Below are 14,992 nucleotides of genomic sequence, written 5' to 3' on the forward strand. Positions count from 1 at the left end.
GGTCTCATAGTCTGTCTTTTCATTTCTGGTTGGGGAGCAGAGCTGGTAACAACAGGCCTAGCCACCATGCTTGGCTGTTTCTCAGGGTAAGGAAGACTAGGTTCTGTTAGGCTGCTAGGCTAGCCTTGAGTCTGGGCTCAAACACTTGATGAAAATAAAGTATACATGCAATCATGTTAGCCTTCAAAGCATTCATTTTTTTCTCAATAAAAAAAAATAAACCAGCTTCATTTTATATAATCTACCTTTAAAACCCCTGCAGTAATTTTATCAAATAAAATGAAAAAGTGAAATGTCTACGTCAGTGCCATCCCAGAATTGGGAAATGAAGAAAGGTGGATTATGAGTTTGAGGCCAGCCTGGGCTACATAGCAAGGCTCTGTCTCCAAAACAACAAACATAGGGGCTGGAGAAGAACTCAGTCACTAAAGTACTTGTCAGGCAAGCATGAGGGCCTGAGTTTGGTACCCAGATTCGACATAAGAAAGTGGCATTGGTAGCACATGTTTGTTTATAAGTCAGACAGCTCTTTGAAGCTAGCTAGTCAGTCAGCCTAGCCTACTTGGCCTATTTGGCATATTCCTTTTGAGACAAAAGCTCACTTTGTAGCCCTGACTGTTCTGAAACTCAGCTTAGGTAGACCAGGCTGGCTTCAAACTCAAAGAGATCCATCTGCCTCTCCCTTCTGAGTGCTGTGATTAAAGGTATGCATGACTATCTAGAGAAGCCGTCTTAAAAAAAACAAGGAATGATTGCCACTGTTGTTCTCTGGCATCTTCATGTGTGTACATGCATGCAGGGACACATACAGACATGAGTACTCATGAACATACATAAGCACAAAGAATACCTAGAATTAACACAACTGTAATTAAGAGTTAGAAGTAACATAGCCTCAGTACTGGGACAGCTGATGCAGGAAAGTCTCAAATTCTAGGCTAGTTTAGTTTATATAGCACGATTTAGGCTAACTGTGGCTATACAGTGAGAAATGTCTCAGCTACTTTCCGACCCCCCCAAAATTTGTTTTGAATGCTAAAACTGAATTGGGTTGAATGTAATGAATCAGTTGCTGTACCACTAAATTATATCACAGCCACTAAACCTCATCTATATTAGCTTGTAATGTATGGAAGTCTTAAAGAGGAGGAGCTAGAGAGATTGCTCAGTGGTTGAGAGCTCTTGCTGCCCATGGAGGGGACCCCAGTTTGTTTCCCAGCACCCACATTGTGACTCTCAACCATTGTAACTCAGTTCTAGGAAATCCAACACCTTTTGACTTATATGGGCACCAAGTCTGCATGTGATGCACATACGTGCAGGCACAATACACATACACATGCAAAAATACTTAAAGAGAAATTTTAAAAGGAAAAAAACCCATAAAGTTACTCAGATTATAGCTTAATTATAGATTATAGATTATTAAGATATCCTTAAGCTTCTTGTTCTTCTGTCTTGGCCTCGTGGATAGCTGGGATTACAGGCCTGATTCCAGTCAGATTCTGGACGGCCATCCAAGTGGATTCATGGACAGCCCAGCAGCACTTGGCTTTTACCTCAGTCTGTGGTCTACTTAGAATCACAGGATTGTGAGATAATAGTGCCCCATTCTTCTCATTCATGTCTAATTCTAGAAGATAAGGAAGTGAAACCCTGCCTTCTTCATAGTAAAATGTAGCTTATTAGGGACAATGTAGGGCATCATCATACCAGGTAACTTGTCTGTTTTGGTTAGTGAGGAATGTTAATAGTGTTGTGTTACTCTTTTTTGTTTTCCAAGACAGGATCTCAATGTGTAGTTTTGGCTGTCCTGGAACTCACTATGTAGACTAGGCTAGCTTTGAACTCACAGTTTCCTTTGCCTCCTAAATACTGGGATTAAAGGCATGCACAACTATGCCCGGAAGCCCTTGAGTTACCCTTGCAGAACATGGTTTTTGTTATTTTGAGACAAATTCATACTGTAGAGCCCAAGTGCTGGTGTTACAGGCTAAAACCAACAGAATTTATGGAGTCTGATGCTTAAGAGAGCCTACCTGGTTCCTTCTCTCCCTTCTGCCTTTCATCTCCCCCGCCCCCATCCCACATGTACTTGCTGTCGATATCGTAGGCTGCCTTACAGTTGGAAGCCCTCCCACCTTGGCTTTCTTAGTGTTGAAAGGCGCCATGCACTGCTGTCCAGGAGCCTTGGGAAGGTCATTGCAGACTAGCTATTCTTAGAGCAGAACAGAGGGTGGGGCAACTTCTTAAGAGTGTCTTGAATACCAGGTTGGCCTGGAACTTACTACTGTGTAGCCAAGAATGACCTTGAACTTCTGATCCTTCTGACTCTACCTCAAATGCTAGGATTACAGATGGGTGCCAGCATGTTTAGGTCACATGGTGCTGGAAATCAAACCCATCTAGGCATGCTACCAGCTGAGTTGTGTCACAGCCCCTGGATACAGTTGTGTTGGAACCACAACTTTCAGGTTAGATCTAACACTTTGATAGTGTCTGTGCACGGCCAGAAACTAGTTAAAGAGGTGGATAATCTCAAGGGTAGCCTGGGCTAGCTAGTGTGGGTAACAATGTAAAGGCTTTCCAGATGGAAGAGAGACCAGGCAGCACTGAGCAAGATGCTGCTTCAGGACAAAACGAGGTCATTTTCAGTGTCTTAGGTTTGGAACCACCCTTTATAAAACCAATCGAAATATTGATAATAGTTACTTTAAAACTTGCATGTTTCTGAGCTTGGCCTTTTGGGCTTTTCACAGCTCACTGCTGGTTGAAAGTAGATTTTCACTGTGCTATCTGGTCCCAATTTCCATCTGCCAGGAGTATCCTAGGTATGCTTTGCTTTCAGATATAACTTCAGTTGGTTGCAGCAGCACAGCTGGGCAGGTTGCCTTAGCTCAGGAGGGTTCCCACAGCTTAACGATTTGGTTTATTCTTATAGGTGTACAGTCGTATGGTCAGTGTGGAAAACCTGTGGGGTTGTCTTAGTTTCACCTGGAGGTTTTATGCTGTGTGATAGAGCTTTTACAGATGTTTTAAAGTGTGTTCCATGTTTCATTGTATGTTCTTGTATTATAGACCTGAAAAATGTCTGAAAGTTCCAGTGACAGTGACTCATCTTGTGGCTGGACTGTCATCAATCATGAGGTATGTTCTCCGATACGTTGTTAGCAGTGACAGAAACTACTTTATGAAGGTTGGAGTTTTCTCGGTAAGCATACCTTCCTTTGTTTATAGTTGGCTGTTTTTCTACCCATATTAAATTTGGCTGCTAAATACCATTGAGCTACATACAGCCCTAGTCTTTTTTTTTTTTTTTAAAGCAAACAAAACTTTGATATAGGGTCTTAATAAGTTGCTCTCGCTGGTCTTGGAGTCAGTGTGCAGCTCACGCTGATCTTCCTGAACTTGGAATCCTCCTGCCTCTGCCTCCTCAGGCTGGGCTGATAGACTTGTGTCAGCATACCCAGGGTGTGGGGTTTTTGATTGTTTTGAGATATTAAAGTCTCACTGAGTAGCCATGGCTGGCCAGAACTGGCCTCACATTCACAGCAGTTCTTCCAAGAGCTGGAATTATAGGTGCGTGCTAGTATAGCTGGCTTTTGTTTTGTTTTTGAGAAAATCTCTTTCTGAAACGTAGGCTGGCCTAAAACTCAAGGCAGCCCTCCTGCCTCAGCCTCCCAGGTAGGGATTAGAGGCATGAACCATCTCCACCCCCACTCCCCTTCTTTTAATGAAGTGCAGAACTTAATAAGAGAAAAAAAAATATGTTTTAGATTTACATGTGTGGAGGACAGCAGTTTTTCATAATCAAGAGTAAGTGTGAACTTCCCCAGAGAATAGCATCCAGGATTTTGGGTACTTCTTAAAACCATATAAGGAATCTTCTACATTATTCTAGCTAACTTCCTTAACTTTGAGGAGCTGAACTCAAAGTTATTTGTCAGGTGGTGTCTGGTACAACTACATTCTTCTTCTTTTGTAATTTTTAAAGACCTTCTTTGTGGCACTTTTCTTTTTCATGTCTTTTTTGGGTGTGTGTAGGGAGGGAAGATCAGTGTCTTACGGTGTAACTAGGATAGCCTCTATCCAAATTACCACACAGCACAGGCTTTACCTCCAACTTTGGATTCTTCTGCCTCGCTTTCTGAACAACTGGAATAAAGGCATGTATCTGGTTGTCTTCTTTGTTGTTGAGGATAGTGTCAGATTATCTGGGACTGGAGGTACAGATGTTTGTGAACCACCATATACGTGCTGGGAACTGAACCTGGGTCTCTGGAAGAGCAACCAGTGTCCTAAACCACTGAGCCATTTCTCCAGCCCCATCAACCTTCATTTTGTTTTTGGAGACAGGGTACAGTCGTGGCTGGGATGTAGCCTACTACATGGTTCAGGCTGCTTTGAACTTGAAACCAGTTTCGTAGTGAGGAACTATGCACATACAGTGTATGGTGTAACTAGAACGTTATACATGCTGATGCATTTTCTCACTTTGCTGATTGTTTTCAATACAGAAAAGTCATAGGAACAGAAACCATAGCATCAGGCCAACCTTGCTTATTTAGAGTTTGAGTAGCTGATCAAAAGTTTCTTGTTTGTATTTAGGATTTTGTGTTTCCTACTTCATGTGATTTGATTGATTGATTGAGTGATTGATTGATTTTGAGACAGGTTCCCAATGTAGCCCAGTGTGGGCTTAAATTCATTATGTAACCCATGCTGCCCTCCAAATGGAAGTCTTCTGCCCCATCTCCCAAGTGCTTGTGTTATGGGCATTTACCATAACTGCTGCTTGATGTATACATGGTGTACAGAAATAATTATTAAAATAAATAAATAATTAAAGGTTTAGAACAGTTTGTTAGTCATGTGTTTTACAAAACAGCATCAATCAAAATAGGAGGTCAGTGAGATGGCTCAGTGCTGTGCAAGCCTGACTTCCTGAGGCGGATCCTTGGAACTCACATGGTAGAAGGAGAAAGCCCACTCTCCCAAGTTGTCCTCTGGCCTCACATACCACGTGTGTGCAGGGCCTGAGAATGCTAAAACAGGGTGAAGGGATTGGAGTTCAGTTGTGAGCCATCCATCATGTGGATACTGGGAATCAAACCTGGGTCCTGGAAACACAACTGCTCTTAACTACTGAGCCCATAGTGCAGACAGTTAGGACTCAGGGTCTGGCTTTTAGTCTCATCAGATCGAACACTCACCCTGTGCTCACCTGACACTGACTTGAAGTCTATGGCTCTATATTGCAGTTTTCCTCCTGCAGGCCTGTATAGACGGAGTTGAACAAAGCCAGTCAGGATAGATATTGTTTACAGTGTGGCAGCATCAGGAACTTTCTACATATCATGAGTCAAATCCAGCCTTAGGGAGGCAGTAGCTAAATTAATAATTACCACCTTCCTCTAGGGTTCTGACATAGAGATCGTGAATTCTGCCACAGCCAGTGACAACTGTGAACTGACTCTAGAATGTTCCTCATTAGAACAAGAGGTGCTGCAAGTTCTTTATGTGGAGCATGGAGGTGGAGGTAAGTTAACTTCCCTTTTTGTTTTGTTTTGTTTTTCTTCTGGAGATGGGGGTATCATCCTTGATTGCCATTGGAATGGTCTTATCCCAGATGTACAGTGGACTTGTTTAAGTTGAAAACCTGCCAGCAAGTGTCTGAGAATAGCTAGAAGTCTGCTGACACCTGAGAGCTTGTAATGAGTTACATTCCCTGTGTGAAATTGTCCCTTCACACTTACAAGTAATTAAATTTGTTAGCAAGAGCAGAGGGACTGATGATATGTAGGCTACACAATTAAAGTGTTTTCAATAAAAGAAATAATGATATCAATTTTGGTTTTATACCAGAAAGCCGCGCAAACAGCATGTCATCAGTGGGAGAAACCATGTTGTCATCAATGAGAGAAACTGAGTCAGCAATTGAGGTAAACTTTTATTCTGTTCTATGGATGTTTGATAAGCACTGTCTTCCTGTTTATAGCTAAGCATTCTTTTTCTACTTAAATTATAAGAAAATCTAGTGAAAATAATCAGTCAGTTTTAAGGTTAAAGCAAATTTCTTTTGGGTTTCAGAACAGAACTCTAAGCAAGAGTCTACCCAGGTCACCCTCACAGCCCTGACTGACTAGAAGATGAGTAACTGTTCTGATTTAGCTAGCTTATCTGTTAGTTTAATCTATTTAACCATTTTAAGAATAGTTTAAACTAGTCTTTTAATCTACATTGTGATTATTTTTGGAAGTAGACTTTATTGTTGAATTTAGAATTTACTGAGTGAATGTCTAAAATGAAGGTTAGCTTTTACATTTGATAACAAGTTAAATATTGTCTGTTGCGGCTGTCTTCTGAATAAAAGAAGGGTTAGGGTTATACTTGGGTTATATATTATACTTGGCTGCATAATCTTTCCATGGTATTTTAGTCCCTTCCTGCTGAGAATGGGTGACATAAAGAATAATTTTTTTCTAGAAGGGCCTGGAGAGATGGCTCAGTGGCTACGGATACCTGTTACTCAATCATAAGGACCTTAGTTCAGATCTCAGCACACATGGAATAAGCTGGGTGTCCTGCAAACACTTGTAACATCAGCTCTATGGATCTGATGCCCTCTTGTGGCCTCTGCACAGATAGACATGTGCATAAATTTAACCAGATACAAAAGTAAATAAATCTTTAGTGTTGATGAGGTGGTTCAGCGGCTGGAGAGGTCTTGCTGTCAAGTAAGTTATTAAAAATAGTTTATTTTTGGAGGCTGGGAAGTCTAAGAAGAAGGTGCTAATAACTAGTTTGGTGTGTGTGCATTGTACCTTTTTGCCACATTCTCTGTAGGGAAAAAAAATGCAATGTCCTTGGATGACAGAGGAAGGAAATGGCCAAATGGCACTGTGCTGTGTGCCTCTCAAACGGCACCCTCCTCATCTCCGCAGAGCTCTTTGAGTTTTCATGGTTGTGGTTGGGATTTTGGTTTTTGTTTTGTTTTGTTTTCAGGGTCTTTCTACATAGCTTTGGCTGTCCTGGAACTCAGTATGTAGACCAGGCTGGCCTCCAACTACTGAGGTACCTGAGTGCTGAGATTGAAGGCAGGTGCTAGCCCAAGTTTTAGTGGATTTTAGGGACATATTCAGACTGTAGTACATAGTCTAGCTGTTGAATTAGTCTGTCACATACTCCCTGGAGGTAATACTCTGTGCCAACAAACTCGGCACTGCTGAAGTAAGTGAATTCTTGGTGTCCTATGGGCATAGTAGGGCTGGGCAGTCTCTTCAGCTTCTGAAGCACAGTGGGAGGAGTCACTCATCTAATTCGTAGCATTATGGATGGCCTTGAGGTCTCCAGCCTAAAGAAAGTGAACCTGTGATTGCATAATCCTTTACTGTTGGATAGAAATCATGTCTTTAAGGGCTAGGGGAGGTGTCCAATGGTAGACCTGAAGCACTGTATGCACAAGACCCTAGGCTCCATCCCCAGTTTTGAAAAGAAAAGGGAAGGGGAGCAAACACAAAAAGAATGAAACTAGGTGTTATATATTTTGAATGGTGAAAATTTAAGACTAAAATTACTGAGCTTACTGCCTGCAAAATTTGATTTTGTAGGTGGAGGAAGCAACTTCTCCTGAAGACAATGTCTATTTCGGAACTACTAGTGATGATTCGGATATTGTTACACTTGAACCACCTAAGCTGGAAGAAATGGGGATCCAGGAAGCTACAAATATTCAAGAAGCCCCCAGCTCAGATGACCTTAACATGGGTTCTTCCTCCAGCAGCCAGTACACCTTCTGCCAGCCTGAGCCCGGTATGGAGCTGTTGCAGGAGGGAGCCTCTGACAGCTTACTTAATGGCTTGTTCTCTAACTCCAGCTCACAGCTTGTAAAACATTGCTCTGAAACTCAAAATCTTGATCAAATTTGTTACAGTGGTTTCCTGGCCTTATGGAAGCTCAGTGTTCTTTCTCTGACACCTTCCCCCCCCTCCCCCCGCCCCCCTTCGCCGCCTCCCGCCCCCCCCCCCCCGGTGGCTGTGTGTGTGTGCCCCTGTGTGTGTGTGTGTGTGTGTGTGTGTGTGTGTGTCTGTTTTTAGGGGACTGAACCCCAGATACTGCACATGCTAAGTGAGCAGTCTGCTTCATTCATTTTATTAAAGTCTCAAGTCCTCAAAAGGTGCATTTGTCTTTTAATATCTGATTGATTGATTGAGGTATAGCAGAGCTCTGTGACTCTGGCTGTTTTTATTATACTCACTGTGTAGTGCAGGCTTTGCCTCAGTCTTGGCAGCAGTTCTACATGCATGTGCCACCATTCCCAACTTCCACATTCTTTTTCAAGGTGGGGTTTCTCTGTGTATCCCTGGCTGCCCTGGAACTTGCTCTGAAGACCAGGCTGACCTTGAACTCAGAGATCTGCCTACATCTGCCTCTTGAGTGCTGGGATTAAAGACCTGTGCTGCCACCACTCAGCCTCTTCTACAATTCTTAACCTCTGACTTCTGAGTATGTAGTATCTTTCAATGTGATACAAAATACTTAGACATAAAGTTCCTGGAAAACGTTAAAGGAGAAGTCTGAAGCTAACTCAGTTATTACTTAACTCACAGTGATAATTTAAAGATGGCGTGTGGAGTCCTGTGACTCCATTTAGAACTGCTGTTTTACTCTTTTCCCAATCTGATGAAAAGCCAAGAATATTATAGTTGGGATTCGCTCCTTACATTTTTCCATTCTTTTAATAACTTGTATACATTTGGCAGTCAGAATCAAACAGTATTTCTCATTTCAATTTAAGGTAATAAGATGCCACTTTGTGTTTCTTGGCTTTTTTGTTGGTTTGCTCTGGGATAGTATCTCTTGAGTTCACATTGTCCTGGACCTTACTGTGTAGCCTTGACTAACCTTGGATTTGTGACAGTCTGCCTGCTTCAGCTGGGATTATGTCACAAAACACCCACATCCTTTGTCTCCACATAACACTCGTGTCTGACACATGAGTACTGTGTAAGTTGTTGGAGAATGGTAATAAGAAGTCTGTATATGTTCAGAGCAGAAGGAATGTCTTCTGAATATTTTTAGTCCATCCTTTGTTGAGCTGAGATACAGATGCGTGACTGTATTTACAAAAAGTTGGTACAGTTGACCTTGGAATTCAGTAAGTACCCAGAGGTCAAGGCCTTCCCACACTCAGGTGCAGTCAGGTTCCTTTTGAGTTTTATAATTCCATCATGTTCAGTTTTCTTCATTTTGATATACTTATCCATTTAAATTGTCTGCCTCTGGCTTAAGAAGCATGAACTCAGGAAGGAGTGCAGCCGAAGGGAGCAATGAAAGATCAGCACACATTGTTGATGGGAATTGCACCCAAAAGCCCAGGATTCTGGCTTGATCTCCTCTTTGAAAGATCTAAGAATGTTTCAGAATTAATTAACAGAAATATTAGAGAGAGAGAGAGAGAGAGAGAGAGAGAGAGAGAGAGAGAGAGACAGAGACAGAGAGAAAAAGACAGAGCAGAGAAAGACAGAGACAGACAGAGGGTGGGGGGTAATTTGATGTATCCTTTGCTGGCCTGGAATTTGCTATAGACCAGGTTGGCCTCAAATTCATAGAGATTGATTTGTCTCTGTTTCTTGAGTGCTGGGATCAGGTGTGTGTGGCCATGCCCAATTTAAGCATATTTTTTAACCTTTTGCAATCCATCCCATCAAAATTGCTTGTATAAAACCAAAAAAACCAAAACAACAACAAAACAAAACAAAACAAAACAAAAAAAACCAAAAATGCTGGGCAGTGGTGGCACACGCCTTTAATCCCAGCACTTGGGAGGCAGAGGCCTCCCAAGTTTGAGGCCAGCCTGGTCTACAGAGTGAGTTCCAGGACAGCCAAGGCTACACAGAGAAACCCTGTCTCGAAAAACAAAAAAACAAAACAACAACAAAAAAATTGCTTATATAAAGACAATGTTTAAAAATGATTAAATTTTCCTGGGTGGCGGGGGGGGGGGGATGTAAATAAAACATCCAATTTAAAAAAAAAAGATTAAGTTTTGAGCCACACTGAAAAAGCTACACAGCCAGACATTATGGTTTAAGAAAACTCCTGCCTTCTATTGGTCCACCCTCCCACCCCAAAGGCGAACTGCTGTAGTGAAGTTCATGCTGTGTATGTTTCTAGAGAGACGTCATTGGATTTTAATCTTACAGAGATAACAGTGTTAACTGGTAAAAGTTGTATTTTTAGTTTCTTTCCTTTACTATTTATAATGAAGCTTACACATCTTCTTTCCTATTTATTCACAAAAGAAAGGTGGTGGGAGAAGCTGTGGAAGATCTCTGAATGCATAAGGGGATGGGATGATCAGCTGAGACTCCGTGTTCCTAGCCAGCTCGCTCTCCAAGGTGGCGTGACGGACGCTGAGCTGAGCGGCTTCCTGAGCTGGGCTAGTCACATTTACTATTGAAAGGCTGAGTGCTCTGCAGTCTTGATCCAAAAGATCATAAACAGGCTGGCTAGGCTTACTGCATGCCTCTGCATTGCTTGCTGCTTAGACTGTGGGCCAAATTATGCTGTACAGAAAATTTAGAAATCCAGATATTTTCACCATTACATATATAAGTTAAAGATAGAAGCATTAGGCAGTTGATGACTATTAATATCTATGGGGTGGTTTGTACATAAATATGAAGGCAATATGCATTGTAGGTTTGGAGACATTTTTAAGAGGTTTGGAGAAAAGTTTGCTTTTATATTCACTTACTGTCCTTCTGTCAGAAAGTATTAGTTCAATATCCCAGCCGTGAGCTGGATGCCTTTATATCATGTGATGCTTGGTTTAAGTCTTCCTCTTTCTCTTTATCTAAGAAACGTATCTCACAGCTGAGGCAATGGCATCCTGGGGAAACTAGTGATCAAGAATAACCAGACACATGCAGGGCATGAGGAGTATGAGGTCACGACACAGTGACCTCTCAGTGGTTCCCATGTCACTAAGCATTAGGATATGTGTTCATTTTAGTATTGATGGTGTCTCTGTTGACATGTGACCATGGACTACATTCTCCACGCTTGATCTTTAGAAAGCAATGCCTGATGTAGACACCAGCTTTCCTGTGGCATGGACAGCATGTTTTCTAAAAGACTTGCATTTTTGGTTGCATGAGTGTGTGCTGTTTTGGAGATCTGTGTTAAATTCAAGTTCACATCTCCTCTTTACTTCTAACTGGCCTATAGAGATTATTACCAAGTGTTCTTCTCAATAATTCATTAAGCTATGGAATGGAATTAAAGAGTGACGTGCAAATGCTGCGAGTAATATCTCCAAGGGATTGTTCCTGGACTGGAGATGCTTTTGTGCAGTGTTTGTTTCTTCCTGTGAAGGAGCAGCACAGACTGCACCTTAGCATGGGGGAGAGCTGTTGTGTCGCTTCCTCAGGCTGGCATAATTACTAGAGGGTGCAGCCCACAGCCTTCTGGTAAGAGTGGCAGTGGAAGGGAAGGGCTCATAGGAACCATGTGAATGGTGATGCTCTGGACCTGCACAGTGGGTAGGGACCTGGAAGACGTGTTGTAAGAGACCAGGAAGTATTTCACACTTTCTGTCCCCTCAAGTAGCTATGAAATTGAACGAAAAGATAGGGTTTCTTTTTTCCTTAACCGAAGTATTTGTTTCTGCCTGGGTTTGGTCTGGTGTTGGTAAATGAACAGCGTTTTCTTGTTTATGTTTCTCTTTTTGGCTTTCTCATGTTAAAGGGCATGTAAGGCTAGCATTGAATATTGTCATATTTACTGGCAAGGCTTTTCTGAGAATGTATACTTAAATATCAACATTTTTCTTTTTAAACTAGTCTTTTCATCTCAGCCTAGTGATGAGGAATCCAGTAGCGATGACACCAGCCTCGAGCCCAGCCCTGCTCCTAGACGCCGCCGCAACAGGAAGAAGACCGTTTCTATCTCAGAGTCTGAGGAGCATCCACTCGCTGAGCCAGAGGATGAGCCCTCCAAGGAGCCAAGTAAACACCACTTTAGTGGTGGGCTCAACAGATGTGTTATCCTGGCCTTGGTGATTGCTGTCAGCATGGGATTTGGACATTTCTATGGTGAGTGTTTGGAAACACCTTGTACAGAAGCCACTAGTATATAGCAGCAAGACAAGATAGTATGAAAAGTTCAGTATTAGGTACTGTGACCTGTACCTATAGTCAGCTACTTACTCAGGAGGCAGAAGTAAAGGATTGCTGAGTCTTTGGAATTTGAGATTAGCCTGGGCAACATATGGCCAGACCCTGTTCCAAAACAAAGCATTAACATTCCTTTTTTTTTTTTTTGACACAAGATCAGGTTGCTCTCCAACCTATAATCTTCCTACATCAGAATCTCAAGTATAAGTAAGGACTAGTAATATACATATTTGTGGCTTTTTTTTTTGTTGTTTTGTTTTGTTTTTCAAGACAGGGTTTTTCTGTATAGCCCTGGCTGTCCTGGAACTCACTCTGTAGACCAGGCTGGCCTTCAACTCAGAAACCCACTTGCCTCTGCCTCCCAAGTGCTGGGATTATAGGCGTGAGCCACCACTGCCCGGCTTGTGGCTTTTTTTTTTTTAAGTTAAAAAGACTGGAGATTAAAAATCTGAAATTGGGAGTGGGGAGGTGGCACAGTGGTTAAGAATACTGGCTAGGATATTCTTCCAGAGGTCCCTGTTTCAGTCTCCTGCACCTAACCCACATGTTGGCTATTTTACAACCATCACCATTCCAGCTTCCTTCTTGTGACCTTTTAGGCCACTGCATGCACATAGTATGCAGTCATATGTGCAGGAAAAACACAAATAAAAAAAATCTGAAGATGGCTGGGTGTGGTGTTGAATGGCTTTACCCAGGGGCAGGCAGAGCCGGCTCTATCTATGGTTTTTAAAGCAGGGTTTTACTGTATAACCCAGGTTTAGCTCTGACTCAGCTTCCTGAGTGCTGAGATTATAGACCTGTGCTACCTGGCCAGAGAGGTATAATATTCTTGAGAAGTCAATGTCTTAAACCTTGTCAAGTTCACAACTCTTTTGTTGTCTGAAAAGGGGTTTCTCTATATAGCCCTGGCTGTCCTGGAACTCACTGTGTAGACCAGGCTTGTCTCAGACTCACAGAGCTTCATCTGTCTCTACCACCCAAGTGCTGGACTAAAAGTCTATGCCATCATGCCTGGCAACTTAAAAAATCTTAGTCTGCCTATATAAGCTACTTTTAGATTTATTTCTTGTCTTAGTCTACATAACCTATACTTCAATTTTCTGTTTTAATGTTCTTCTAACAGTATGTTCTTTCATGAATGTGGTAAAGATATTTGGTAGAGCATGATAGTGGAATAAAATGACTGGACAGTTCATGCTTGCTAAAGTCAAAGTTGCTGACAATGTTTTCTGTGCTCAGCTTGAGGTGGTATTTGGGCTCATGGGGAGGCCTGCCTGTGTGTTTCTTGCTGAGTACTTACTCATGAACAATACTAGCACATGTTTTATCAATGTTTTTGAGTGTATTTTTGTCCCCCCTACAGGTAAAAATGAAGGAAACAAGGGAAAAGGTCTAAAATCTTTTTTTTTCTTACTAAAAGCCAAGAGTTGGTTATTAACTTGAATATTAATACAGACTGCACTAAAGTCTCACAGTTTCCTTGACTTTGGAATATATTTTTAGAAAGTACAGTTTAGAACAGTCATTTTAAAACCAAGATTGCTAGCTTTAACAAAATTAACATACTATCTTCCTTCCTATACATTTTCATTTTAGCCTTATCACAGTGTGGGAATCCTGGATGCTGCAGTCTATGAAATGAGTTATTATATCTAAGCCCTGATTCAGTGACCTCTCAGTGTTCTCAACTAACAGGGCAGGACATGGTCTTGTGCTGGGCAGTGAGCTCCATGCTAACATCCATTCTCCAGTATCTGTATCTGTAAGCAGCCTTGTGGTAGAAACAATCTGCTCAGGATGCAGCCAGCCGTTGCTCTGTATAATGGGGGTTTTCTGTCTATACTAGAAGAGAAAGCAAAAGATGGTGACACATTGTACTCTAGCTGTTTGACTTGATTCAGGTTCTGAAAGTGCATCTGAACTTTTAGAAAAAGATAAAAATTAGCAAAGAAGATAATGATCTATAAGAAAGCTAACACCAGATTCATGTTTGAAATGCTTCTGGATCCTTGCTCACTTTTCCACACATAGGTAAGTGTTAACAGGCTGTCCAGCCATTCTGAGGATGAAACTGGAACTGGATGAGAAGTTACACAGCATAAGAGGCATTGAAGTCCATGGCTATATCCACTTACTCAGTCATCCGTGAATGGGCTTTTAGGAAGCTTATGACAGGCAGGAGGTAAAGTAGACCATTCCAGCAACGGGAACTCTATAACCCCTTTTGGAAACAAAAATTCTCTAGATTATAGATAAAAGATGTTTTTAAGGAGGCTGGAAGAATTATTTAGCTGGGCAGTGGTGGCACACACCTTTAATCCCAGCACTTGGGAGGCAGAGGTAGGTGGATTTCTGAGTTCAAGGCTAGCCTGGTCTACACAGTGAGTTCCAGGACAGCCAGGGCTACACAGAGAAACCCTGTCTCGAAAAACCAAAAAAAAAAAAAAAAAGAAAGAGAGGGGGGGGGGGGGAGGGAAGGAGGAAGAGAGAGAGAGAGAGAGAAAGAGAGAGAGAAAGAGAGAGAGAGAGAGAGAGAGAGAGAGAGAGAGAGAGACAGACAGACAGACACAGGCTGGAGAGATGGCTCATCAGTTAAGAGCACTGACTGCTCTTCCAGAGGTCCTGAGTTCAATTCCCAGCAACCACATGGTGGCTCACAACCATCTGTAATGGGGTTCAATGCCCTCTTCTGATGTCTGAACACAGTTTAGGATGCTAACTGAGTGAAAAAGTTTGATTTATGGGGCAACTGAAAACAACAGAAAAAAAAAACAGTGAAAAGGAAAAGGTAAAAATAAAAGAAGCTAGAA

General features: G+C 42.0%; 1 protein-coding gene across 6 annotated transcripts in view; it reads left to right on the top strand.

Moving 5' to 3' along the window:
• Nucleotides 1-14,992, top strand: part of Ccpg1 (cell cycle progression 1) — a 31,792-nt gene that overhangs the window by 9,007 nt on the left and 7,793 nt on the right. For 5 of the 6 annotated variants that reach the window (XM_028771316.1, XM_028771319.1, XM_028771315.1 and 2 more), the window contains 5 exons: nt 3,079-3,147; nt 5,419-5,539; nt 5,866-5,942; nt 7,611-7,812; nt 11,847-12,098. In XM_028771316.1, coding sequence (XP_028627149.1) covers nt 3,088-3,147; nt 5,419-5,539; nt 5,866-5,942; nt 7,611-7,812; nt 11,847-12,098 — 712 coding nt within the window. In that variant the 5' untranslated portion in view covers nt 3,079-3,087. Of the gene's footprint in view, nt 1-3,078; nt 3,148-5,418; nt 5,540-5,865; nt 5,943-7,610; nt 7,813-11,846; nt 12,099-14,992 lie in introns of those variants that run through there. The other variant, XM_028771321.1, reaches the window with a different exon arrangement.

The sequence above is a fragment of the Grammomys surdaster genome, unplaced genomic scaffold (assembly GCF_004785775.1).
Source record: "Grammomys surdaster isolate TR1022 unplaced genomic scaffold, NIH_TR_1.0 206, whole genome shotgun sequence".
Lineage (NCBI taxonomy): Eukaryota > Metazoa > Chordata > Mammalia > Rodentia > Muridae > Grammomys > Grammomys surdaster.